Raw genomic sequence first — 13,249 nt, forward strand, 5'->3', positions numbered from 1 at the left:
ACAATGTGAGGAGAATAATACTCAAGTTGATCACTTGTCAAAAGAAGGAAAAATTCTTATGCAGGGTCAATGGCATATTATGGAACAACGCGACAATACCTTTTAACAGTTTTTCATAGACCATTTATGGATGACATCCACCTCATCTCTCTTTTCAGTGAGCTACATATCCTCTTTTACATACATTTGATTATAATATACATTATTGTTATCATCATGTACTTGTGAACAACATTTTTAATTTTTTTGCAATTTTTTTACATAGATCTTGTATAAAGCCAATATGAAGATCTATCTATCTCTATGACCAAGCTTATTAAATAGTTTTGTAAATCAATAATTGTCGAATAGTTTCGAACTTTTTACATGTCATTCGGGAGATTAGTATATTATATTGAACAATCTCATGCAAACAATTTAGATATTATGCTAACGAGTAAAATACATACAATGATGTGCATATACAAAATATACCTTTGTATCATTTTGAAAGTAAAATAAAATTAATTATCTTTGGGAAATGTCAATAAAATGTCAAGACTCCATCTAATATTAAAAAACGAAATAATCATGATAACATCTCGTTAATAAACAAAAACTTCTTCCATTTAACAGTAATACTAAACGTGATTAAAAACCCAACCTAAATGAACCCAAAAAAAACAAAAACAACCATCTATATTGTCTATCAATCTATCTAACAACACTAAACTAAATTGAACCACATTTTGATGTCATGCTTAGATTGATATTACTTTCCACACCTGAAATTAATATATGAGGACTGTGTGACATACATGAGAATTGGCATGAGGATGCTTTTTGAAAGGTCGTAGTGTCATCGCTCGACACGTTACTTACATCCCTTTGATGCAATCCCGTTTCTTTGAAACTATTTATGATTGCAGTGTCTCGGCAATGGATCAATCTACTCTTTCTTCTTTGAAACAGTACAACACCAAAATTCACCTACAGTTGCTACTAATTTTAACAAACATATCTCAAGCAGAGAGTGGGATATCCAACTCTGTTTGAGAATCTGTATTTATATAAATCAGAGTGGGTTACATCAATTAAATTTGTCTCTTTGAGTATTGATGAGGCCGATGAGGCCAGACGGTGTTGGCCCTTCAAACTTTGGTGCGTTGAGGCCGTAACTGCGGTGTTGGCCTTTCGAACTTTGGTGATGGTGAAGGCAATGACTACTGAGGTGGTGTGGTTGTGATGGAGTCCATGATAACATTCTCTCTCTTGATTATTTCACAAAAAAAATTGCTGAGGGTTTTCTAAATATATATACAAATTGATCTTGTAATTTTTAGAACTCTAAAGACATTGTCTTTAGTTGTTATTATCTTTTCTTTGGGCTTTCTTCACAATAGGCATTCTTCTTCTCTCCCTTGTACCTACATACAATTGATTACTGATGTCAATATAAAAACAAATCCATCTACCGAGGTACTTGGGTACCATCCACTGTACTAGCCAGTTCTCTAGGAATACTTTTCACCTACATGTTTCATCAATCATGTTAAACTATTCCCGACTCACTTGATCCCTTAAATTTTGATTTCATCTCACATTTTGACTTCCTAGATTACACATAAAGCTTAGATATGAGTACACCTACCACCCTTATATCTACCTAGTGGTTAATTCAACTTGATGTCACATCCTCTCTCTACTGAAGAGGTATAAACAATACATTCCTTAGTCAACAAATATTCATCAAGCTTAGATAAGAGTACACCCTTGTCTCTACCTAGTGGTTAATTCCAAAACTTGATATCACACTCATTCTATACCTAAGAGGGATAAACATTTCCTGTTTGACTCGACAAGGCTTACAACATGCTTGGCCAAATAAACTTTTGGATGTCGGGTACAACCAATCATACACCCCTTACAACACAAATGCCTCATTACAACAAGCTCAAATAACTTACATTAAATACAAAAGTTAAAAAAACCCATAACACATTTAGATTTCATAAGAATGCATTAATATCATCTTGCAAACCCCTCTCTCTTCATTATCTTCAATCATAATGAAGATAATTTTACATCCGTAAATTTAGACCATGAAAAAATCATGACATGTATTTCTTTCATATAAAAGATATTAAATGTAGCCTCATACTACAAGCTCAACTCAACATATAAACAATTCCATGCTTACCACACCACTAATTTTTTTTAACTGCACCATGGGGAATTTGTTCCAACTCAGCTCCACGCATATCATTCTTGAAAAAAATGTTGAGCACACTATTATCACCTTTACTCTTTATGACTTCTGCAATAAAGAAAGTTGTTGCTGACCGCTCCACAAAGAATCTATTCTAGGCAATGTTACCTACACCTATGTGCTTCAACTCTCACAGTGGAAGAACATTGACTTTGGCTGCTTCTCACACTTTCGTGGCCGTTCGAACTCCACACAAAATACTATAACTTTTCCAAAGAGATATTTCTCTCAATTTCTCCACTCGTAGCAGCTCCTTATTCCATGATAGTTTCATATACTCTGCTTAACTGATAGCCACTCACATGGCAGAGTAGCTCATGACAACATTCAGCTGCATCATCAATTCGACATAGCTCAACTGCTTTACACGATAATACTTTAATGCAAACTCACACTCACTACAACTTAAGACCCACACTCCTCTAGTTCCTACTTCATTTTGGAATGAATTTTGCTTGCCCAACCTTAGACTGGGCTTACAACTCATTTCCTTTGTACTACACTTACCAGCACAACATAGTTACTTTATACTACACTTACCAGTGCAACACAACCCATGGAGAAATTAAATTCGGACCCATGTGACTCCTCATTCACAGTTCAAGCAATATTGATTACGCAGCTCACTTAACATAATGCTTTAGCACAACTTTTGTACATCTCTTAATTCAATTCCAGACTCCTGCTAAACTTTTGCTTAGCTCACTCACTCACACACAGGAAAATGAACATTGGTTGCTTGATACTCGACGCTGGTTCATAGAGCGGTCCACAAACCAACCACTCATATTTCACTGATCTACTCATCCTTAGGCTCTCTCATCAGGGAGTTGGTCTAGGGCCAACTTTGATACCATTTGAAGGCCAAAGCACAATGCTCTAATACCACTTGAAAGAAAATAATACAACACCAAAACGAAGCTACAATTGCTGCTAATTTAAATAAACAAATCTCAAGTAGAGAGTGGGATATCCAACTTTGGCTGAGCATATGTATTTATATAAATCTGAGTGGGTTACATAAATTAAATTTGTCTCTTTGAGTATTGATGAGGCCAGATGGTGTTGGCCCTTCTAACTTTGGTGCGTTGAGGAGGTAACTGCGATGTCGGCCCTTCGAACTTTGGTGACGACCGAGGCAGTGATGATTGAGGTGGTGTGGTGTTGATGGAATTTGTGGTGAGATAATTACGTATCCAACATGTCTTACAAGGGCCCTTGCTAGTTGAGTTTATAAATCAGTTTGGATAAAATCAATACAGGCAAAAATTAAGTCTCTATTTTATTTCATTTCAAGTGGAAGGATCAATCTTATTGCTGTGAAGTAAATAAAGATACAGAAGGCCAAGGAGAAAATGAGTAGCATGGGAACCACTGTGAAGGAAGGGATGGATAACTGTGCATCGCAAATCAGTTTTAAGATTAACATAGATATATTGTGTGTGTTATATATGTATTACTGGATAAAGGATTGAGTGAGGGATTTGGGATTTGGATATTATGTAGTCCACTTTTGTGTTAGAAATATTTGGTGAATTTAATTTTTGTTTTCATGGAGGGGAGAGGCAGAGATTTATGACTATCGCGAAGCTACTTTTGTGACTGTGAAGTAGATTTCACAGAGCTACCTTCGTGCATCGCGAGGCTATTTCCCAACTTGGATTTTGCACACCTCAGAACTATTCCAGAGACTTAATGAATAATCACAACAAAAATAGCAAGATAGGATTGGAGAAAAACACTAAAACTTAGTATTCATTTCTTAAACATGAAAAATACATTTACATGAGATTTCAGCTCATTCACCAAGCAAAATAAAATTTTACAGATATTTAAACTTATGCGGAGTAACACACAGTAAAATAGAGTAACTGTTGTTTTCACGCGCCCACCAAAAATTGCTCCACCATTTTCTCCACGGGACTTGCACTCTTTTACTCTGTAACCTCTCTTCACAGTCTAACTCTACACAATGACTTTTACATTCATATATAACTCAACATACAATTTTACATTTAATTCATGACACAATGAAATTAATTTTTGATGTTGTTGTTGAGTGTGATCAAAGTCGCGCAGGTGTTTCTGGAGTGTGGGCAAGGTTGTTGAATTAGTGCTTGCCCATATATGTTTACCTAAGTACATAAATTCTTTAAATGACTTTGCTGAATGGTTCGCGTCCGATTTCATACCTTCTATCTTCACGCTGAGATGCAACCTGCAAAAATGTTTGACATGTATGGCTACTGTCAGAATTTTTATTGCGGTTGTTGGGATTATTATTTCCAAAACTCCCCCTTAATCATAATTGTCGTCATTGAAAATTCCCAAACAGTTTCTGAGATAAACAAAATTTTCTCCTGCCAATGGCTTTGTGAAAATATCAACAAGCTATTCTTGTGACCTACTGTGCTACAACACAATTTCATCATTGTTAATCACCTCTCTAATAAAATGATATTTGACATCAATATGCTTGGTCCTTTTGTGGAAGACAGAATTATTTGACAATGCAATTGGTGAGGTGTTGTCACAAAAAATAGTTGTTGCACCCTCTTGGTCATGACGAAGATCCCTCAACATCCTTCTCATCCAAACTGCCTAACATGCTGCTACTGTTGCAATGCCATATTTAGCTTCTACTGTTGACAATGACACTATTGGCTACTTCTTGGAGGCCCGTGAAATGGCTCTGAAACCCAAATGAAAACCATATCCTGACGTGCTCTTTCTATCATCAACACTACTTGTGTTATGAAACCAGCTCAAGAAAAGATGGGAAAGATAGATCAATGCCTTAGAATTCAGCCTCTTCGAGGGGGCAACCTCCTTTACATTACATAAATGAACAATTCTTGGATGATACAAATGAAAAGCCCTCCTTTCTATATATAGGAGTCTAAGGGGTCATAACATAATCAGAGCCGACATAACAATAATAATGTAAGGGCACAATAGTAACAATAGTGGGCTTCTATGGGGCACAATAGTAACAATATGGGCACTACATGGGTACATCAATATAATAAGTGGGTTATACTAATAATAATAAGGGGTTGCACTAGTAGTATAGGGGCCTAACATGCCCCTCTCCTTCAAAAAGCGTTGTCCTCAACGCTTGAGTAGTTCTTGATGCTTTTGTATAAAATTCTTGTCCTCCCATGTGGAATATTCAACGGGTTAGTTCTTCCACTTGATGAGATACTCTGAAATTGATCGATTTCGTAGCTGTCGGGTTCTTGTTTCTGTGACTGCTCCAGGTTCCAATATGATTTTTCCTTCCTCTTTAATTTATGGCAATATTGTTTGAATTGGGATCTTTTGCAACTTTTGAATAAGTGGCCATACTTCTTCATCCTTCTTCCATTCATCCCTTGCTTCGTTTATCCAATCTGGTTGGATAATATAAATAGCACAAAACAATGCTTCCACATCCTCATCCTTGAAGAGTCTTCCCATTCGGTAAGGTCGCCATTTTTTAAGTGCCTGTTGTTTCGTTCGATTTTGTACCGAAGTGGCGTTATCCTTTAAAAGTTGGAGAACTTGTTGTTGATGCTCGATGTGATCTTTCACTACTTGAACCTTTTTGTTCTTGATATGTCCTTCTATCTCTAGAGTTTGAGGAGTGGTAATTTCTTTCAATCCTTTACAAGATATGGTCAGATTTATTTCTTGATGCTCGATGTGATCTTTCACTTCTTGAACATTTTTCTTCTTTATATGTCCTTCTATCTTGATAGTTTGAGGAGTGGTAATTTCGAACAATGAATTACAAGATATGGTTGGATTCATTTCTTCTTTATCGATGTGATCTTTCACTTCTTACACCTTTTTCTTCTTGATATGTCCTTCTATCTTGAGAGTTTGAGGAGTGGTAATTCTTGCTAATGTTTTACAAGATATGGTCTCATTCATTTCTTCTTTCTCTGGGGTGGGGTCCTGGAGTTTATCTTCTTCTTTTGTTGTTTCTTGATCCTTTTCTTCCTCCTCTTCATATTCTATGTAAAATAATTTCTTCTCAGCACACTTACGACCTTTAGTGCATTTGCTATCACAATTGTAAGAAAGCCCTTTTTCTCTTTCTTCTTACAATTGTTGTGGTGTAACCCTTGTAGGTTGTGGAAGGCTAGGAGAAACAACACTTCCATCTTTATAGTTGTGAGGGGTACACTTCCTGGTTTCCATAATTTTGCTTTCCACTATGTCACAAAGCCCTTTTACTCTTCCAATTGTTGTGGTGTTGCTCTAAAGAAGGTGTTGCTCTTTGTATCCTCATAATGTGCTATCATTTCCTCCGTGAAAATTGACCACATAACAAGTTTTTTACGAGAACAAAGCCCTTTGTACCATAAAAATTGATCTGGTTCTAAATATGAAGATGCAATACATACCTTTTGTAACAGTTGTACACCATGTATATCAAAATATTGCTCCATCTAAAGTATCCAATTTACCGGATCCTTGCCATCAAACTTCCTCATCTTGTTTTTTCTTGATTTTATGAGCTCTACCTTGAAATGACCGTAACTATGTACTTTCAGATCTTTAAGTTCTAAAATTATGACCTGTAGTATCCCTCTGTGTCCTCTTTCCAATGCCACCAGTCTTATCCAAATTGGATTTTCCAAGAAAGAGTTATGCACAATCTCCCAAGATGACCTGATTATAGACTAGTTCAGTAGAGCGAACTTGTACAACGTGCCACGAGTCACTGTTTCAACCTTTAGATCTAAAAAATGCATACAAGGAACTACAGTCCGTCCTCTTTCTGTACCTTCTTACGAAATTTCAATCCGATCTCTAGAGAAAAATTTATGACGCTTTTCCCCAGGTCACCTATTTTGAATGTAATTGAGGAGTATGGAAAATTAGCAACTTCCTTAGATCATATCTCCGCAAATGTTGCCCGAAAATCTCTGAAATTTGGTCCTAAGGTTTAGTGCAATTTATTCTCAAATGGGTTTTTTTTGCGACTTCTGAAACGTCATAGAAAAAACGTTATAGCGAACATTCCATGATGACCTGTTTGGAGCAGCGAAACCCTAGAATCCAAAGTTCTGATACCAAATGTTATGAAACTAGCTCAAGAAAATATAGATCAACGCCTTAGAATTCAGCCTCTTCGAGGGGGCGACCTCCTTTACATTACATAAATGAACAATTCTTGGATGATACAAATGAAAAGACCTCCTTTCTATATATAGGAGTCTAAGGGGTCATAACATAATCAGAGCTGACATAACAATAATAATGTAAGGGCACAATAATAACAATAGTGGGCTTCTACGGGGCACACTAGTAACAATATAATAAGTGGGTTATACTAATAATAAGCGGTTTATACTAATAATAATAAGGGGTTACACTAGTAGTATAGGAGCCTAACAGCCTACCCAATCATTGTCAGTGTAACCAACCAGCCTGAAATCACTCGTTGCTTTGTACAAAATGCCATACTATTTTGTCCCATTGACATACCTTAGAATTATTTTTGCTACTTGCCAATGTGTCTCCTCGGGTGTCTCCATGAACCTTGACACCAAACTTACTGCATGTATTATATCTGGCCTAGTGGCGGTCAAATACATCAGGCTTCATATCATGCTTTTGTATAATGTTAGATTGACATTGCTGATGCAATGTTTTTTGCTCAACTTTAACCCTATGATAGTTGGATTTGGTGGAGACTTGTTGTTCAACATTTTAAACCTCTCCTAAATTTCTGCCACGTATTTTGCTTGAGAGATAAAAATTCCATTTTCTGTTTGCTTCACTTCTATGCCCAAAAAATATCTTAGCAATCCCAAGTCAGTCATTTCAAACTCACTCTTCATTACTTGTTTAAAAGCAGCAATGAGGAAATCATCATTTCCTGCAAAGATCAAATCATCTACATATAAGATGACAATGAGAATCTTACTTTCACTCTCTTTGATGTAGAGAGTAGGCTCACCGTCACATTTTTCGAAACCATTGTTCAATAAGTAAGCATCTATCCTGTTGTACCATGCACGCGGTGCTTGCTTCAATCCATAAAGAGCTTTCTTCAACCGATATACTTTCTCTTCTTGTCCTTCAATCTCATAACTAGGCAGTTGTGTGAAACACACTTCCTCTTTCAACACTCCATTCAAGAATGCTGAATTTACGTCCATGTGATACACTATCCATTTATGTTGCACAACAATCGCCACAACTACGCGCACTGTCTCCACTCGCGTGATTGGCACGAACATCTCCGCATAATCTCTTCCATGCTGTTGTTTGTATCCTTTGACAGTTAGCCTTTCTTTGTGTCTTTCAATCTTAAATTTCCTCAATGTTTATTTTGGTCTTATAGACCCACTTCACTCCAATGACATGTTTTCCTTTCGGAAGGCTCACTAGCTCCCATGTGTCATTCCTTTCTGTTGCTTCTATTTCTTCGTCCATTTTCGCAACCCATTTTTCTTCTTTGACTGCATCTTCAAAGTGGATTGGGTGATCTACATGACAAATAATGCAAATAAGGAATTTAGACCTGCACCACTATCAACTTCATCTTGCTCATAAATTTCATTTAAACTTCTGAATTTTGGCTTTCTTGTGCTTGCTGAAGAAGGGCTTGATATGTCGCTTGGTGTCGCGCTTCGCAATGTGCTTAGAGAAGCACTTGCTTGGCTACGCGAAACTGTCCTATTATTTGTCGATGGTGTTTCTTGCTATTTCCTTTTCTACGCTCGATTAGGAGTAGAGGGAGTCAGAGTTGAGGAATTACTTGTTGCTGTTAATTCTTCTTTCTCCTCATTTGGTATGCATGCTTTGACATTGACTGTCTTTTTTAAACTTCCATCCCATGCTTCCTCTTTTATGAACTACACATCTCTGCTGATTATGACTTTCTTGGTTAATGGATTGTAGAGTTTGTATGCCTTGGATTCATCACTGTATCCAACAAATATGCATTTCTCCCCCTTGCTGTCCAACTTCTTTCTCAACTCATCCGGGACATGTGCATAATCCACACATCCAAACACTTTCATGTGAGTGACATTTTGTTTTCTTCCACTCCATGCCTCTTTTGGAACGATGTTATGGACACTTCTAGTTGGACATCTATTTAAGATATATGCTGCACAAGCGACAACTTCAACCCAATAGTCATTTGGAAAATGCTTTGCCTTCAACATACTCCTTTCCATCTCCATAATGGTCCTATTCTTCCTTTCTGCCACACCATTTTGCTGCGGTGTATATCTTGTTGTAAATTGCTTGTGAATTCCATGTTCCCTGCAAAATTGAAGGAAATCATTTGAGATGTATTCTCCACCTCTGTTAGTCGTAAGGACTTTGATGTAGTGTTCACTTTGCTTTTCAACAAGAGCCTTGTATTGGTGAAAGCGCTCAAACACTTCACTTTTCTGTTTTAGGAGAAAGACCCATGTCTTCCTTGTGTAGTCATCTATGAAGGTCAATACATAGTGACTGCCACCAATTGATGGTGTCTGCATTGGTCCACATAAATCTGAGTGGACAATCTACAAAGGTGCCTTTTCCCTCACTGACTTTTCTACTGGAAATGTTTCTCTATGTTGCTTGCCCAAGGTACATCTTTCACATATGCTGTCTGGTAAACCCTTCACCATGCCTTTCCTATGTAGCAGATTGAAACCTCCAAAGTTGAGATGTCCAAATCTCAAGTGCCATAACCAGTTTTCATCTTTTACCTCTGCTTGAAAGTTTACTTGTGTGACAACTGCCCCTTTTCTTCTATTTCCTTATGAGTTCATAGATAGTTGTGCTTGTGCACCTTCTTTCTGCAAATCTGATATTATTTTCAAGGGAAACATTCTATTGTCTGTCATCTGAACCTTTGCAATCAATTGTCTACTTGGATGCCTATCCAAAATTGTGCACACATCATTTTTGAAGAAGACATTGTAGCCTTTCTGCATGAGCTGTCCAACGCTCATGAGATTATGTTTTAGACCAAGGACAAAGTAAACATCAGAGATGTATTTCTTATCCCCCTTTTTTGTTAGGATATTAACTCTTCCTTTTCCCATGACAGAGACTTTGCTATCAGTCCCTAATATTACTTTAGATTTCACACTTTCATCTAGATTAGGAAACATTTCAATGTTTCTTGACATGTGGTTGCTACACCCTGAATCTAGATACCATATATCACTTTGTTTTTGTTGTGCTACATTACAAGCTAAAAACATGCTATCATGGTTCTGATTTTCTCTTGTGAAATTTACACTTGGTTTGTTACTAATGTCATATTGTTTCTTTCTACATTCATTTTCATAATGACCATACTTTTTAGAGTAATGACATTGAACTTGAGATTTATCATACCTTTGACCTTGTGCTTGATTTTGGCTTGGGCCTTGACTTGGATTTTGATTGCTGCCTCTTCCATTTGAGCTTGAAGGGCTGCTTCTTCCACCTCTGTGTGAGCTTCTTCCTCTTCCTCTGCCTCGACCTTGACCAAATGATACTTGTGTCTTGAAGGCATGCTCCAATGAGGAGCTTGCTGCTCTATTCAGTCTATGTTCATGAGAAATCAGTGATGCATTAAGCTCATCCATTGAGAATTGTGAGAGATCCTTTGTCTCTTCTATGGCCACAACAATGGCTTCAAACCTTGCTAGCAAACTTCTCAAAACTTTCTCAACTATTCTTCTTTCCTCAAGTGTCTCACCATGAGACCTAATTTGAGTAACCAACCCACTTACATGTGTAAAAATTGAGTCTATATTATCAGACTCTTTCATACAAAGTGTTTCAAAATCTCTCCTCAACATTTGCAGCTTTGTTGTCTTGAATTTTTCCATGCCTTGGTAGGCTGTCTAGAGGGTGTCCTATGCTTGCTTGGACTTCGTTGTTGCTGCAACCCATGGGAAAATACTTTCTTGAACTACTTGGAAAATATAAAATAGGGTTTTTGAATCCTTCTTCCTGTTGTCCCTTAGCACATCTCTTTTTGGTTGAGATAAGGCATTGTATGCTGCTGCATTTGCTGGTCCTTGAAAACCATTCTCCACCAAATCCCAACTATCTTGAGAAGAAAACAGGGTCTCCATTGTAATAGCATAATAATCATAATTTTTGCCATTAAACTGAGGTATATGAGGATTAGTCAAACTTGTGCTTGATGTTGCCATTTGTGAGCGTAAAAACAAAATTTCTACATGCTCATAAATATGCTAAAAACAATGCGCGCTAATTTTTTTTTTTTACTATTAGTAAAAACACTTGTTTTTACACTAACAAAGTTTAACTGGCTACGATACCATGTTAGAAATACTTGGCTAATTTAATTTTCATTTTTGTTGAGGGGAGAGGGAGAGAGTTATCACTTTGGTGAAGCTACTTTCGGGACGGTGATGCAGATTTCGGGGGAGCGGGAGCTACCTTCGCCGAGCGCGAGGTTATTTCCCACACTTGATTTGGCAAAGCTACAGTGCGAGGCTATTAGCCAGACTTGGATTTCAAGTACCTCCGAACTATCCAGAGACTTAATGAATACTCTCAGCAAAAAATAACGAGATAGGTTTGGACCAACATACTAAAACTTAGTATTCATTTCCTAACTATGAAAAATACATTTACATGAGACTCTGGGTCATTCACCAAGAAAAATAAAATTTTACACATATTTAAACTTATGGGGGTAATAAACATAAAACAGAGTATCAAGCGCCCACCAAAAATCACTCCACCATTTTCTCCATAGAGAAGTGGTGGCTTTTACTCTCTACACAATCTAACTCTACAAAATGACTTTTACATTCATATATGACACAACAGACAATTTTACATTTAATTCATGACACAAAGAGATTAATTTTTGATGTTGTTGTTGAGTGTGATCAAAGTCGCACAGGTGTTTTTGGAGTGTGGGAAAGATTGTTCAATTAATGCTTGTGGGTAATTCTGTTTTGCTGAATAGTGACTTCAAATATCTTCATGCTAAATGCTTTTGTCTGACATATAGCTCGGTCAATCTGTTTATTGTGATTGGGAATTTCCAACTTTCTTTATACTAAAACACAACCTGCAAAAATGTCTGACATATATGGCTGCGGTCAAGCTGTTTATTGTGATTGGGATTATTATTTCCAACATTTTGTTGTTATACATACATGTAGGTCGAAAACGTTACTGCACATAACCCTACCGACAAACAAATAGCCTGTGAGAAGACGCACCCCAAACAAACTGAAGTTGAAATGAGAGCAAACGCTGCCAGGGCTGAACACAGAGCTGAAAAAGAAGTGGCCAAGCAAATTGACCACACTCATACGGACCACCATGGTGTGGGCAATATGGGTGGCAGTACTGGTTATACGAATGTTGGTACTCCTGGAACTGACGATCCTACTCCAACTGGCCGCACTGGTAGAGATTACGTGTGACAATCTAAAAGGCAGCAGAGAATCAGATTGAAAGGATAGAGAATGATGCATAGAGAATGATGCATGAAGCCCAACTTGTCTGTTAATGGTGGTAGTATGCATGTAGATCGTTAAAGGCTATGGAGCCAGTCTACTTAATAGTACAATAAAATGTGAACAAAATAGATATTTGTCCTTACGTCTGGTTTCATCCATTGTCATATGATTCGATCCTGCATGTTTCATTTTCTGCACCGTAGTGTTGTTACCGCCCTTTTTGGCAGTTTAGTGATTTACTGTAATGTCTACATTATAGTGTAGAGTTATATAAACAATCTAAATATATGCAATGCATGCTATTCAATCGGAAAGGCTCGACCAACATCTATTAGATTTTCAATACATAAATACTAGTTGTTCAATTATGAAAGCAGCCTTTACATACAGAAACCAAACTTAGGAAAATACAGTACTATCTAAATATTAAATTCCTCCTTTCCTCCTGCAAAGAAATTAAGATGAAGTTGAAAGATGAAAAACGAGTATCAATGGATAGACAAAAAAAATGGTTTAAGCTCATTAAGAAGTGCAGAAGAGCACCCCATTGATTAGCTCA

The 13,249-nt window shown here is 37.0% G+C and overlaps 1 protein-coding gene across 1 annotated transcript; it reads left to right on the forward strand.

The window, feature by feature from the left end:
• Positions 1-3,353: 3,353 nt before the first annotated feature.
• On the forward strand, positions 3,354-12,654 carry LOC149138801 (18 kDa seed maturation protein-like). The gene is made up of 4 exons (XM_089450497.1): positions 3,354-3,401; positions 3,589-3,661; positions 7,295-7,302; positions 12,388-12,654. The coding sequence occupies exons 1-4, from the start codon at positions 3,354-3,356 to the stop codon at positions 12,652-12,654; spliced, it is 396 nt and encodes a 131-aa protein (XP_089306623.1).
• The last annotated feature ends 595 nt before the right edge of the window (positions 12,655-13,249 follow it).

Source organism: Pinus tabuliformis, chromosome X (genome assembly GCF_031772625.1).
Source record: "Pinus tabuliformis cultivar Carrire ecotype Pingquan chromosome X, CPIR1, whole genome shotgun sequence".
Classification (NCBI taxonomy): domain Eukaryota; kingdom Viridiplantae; phylum Streptophyta; class Pinopsida; order Pinales; family Pinaceae; genus Pinus; species Pinus tabuliformis.

Coding starts and splice junctions, on each gene's coding strand:
- LOC149138801 (XM_089450497.1), top strand. CDS start 3,354: ATGTCGGCCCTTCGAACTTTGGTGACGACCGAGGCAGTGATGATTGAG. Junction 3,402..3,588: donor CCGAGGCAGTGATGATTGAG/GTGGTGTGGTGT, acceptor ATAAAGATACAG/AAGGCCAAGGAGAAAATGAG.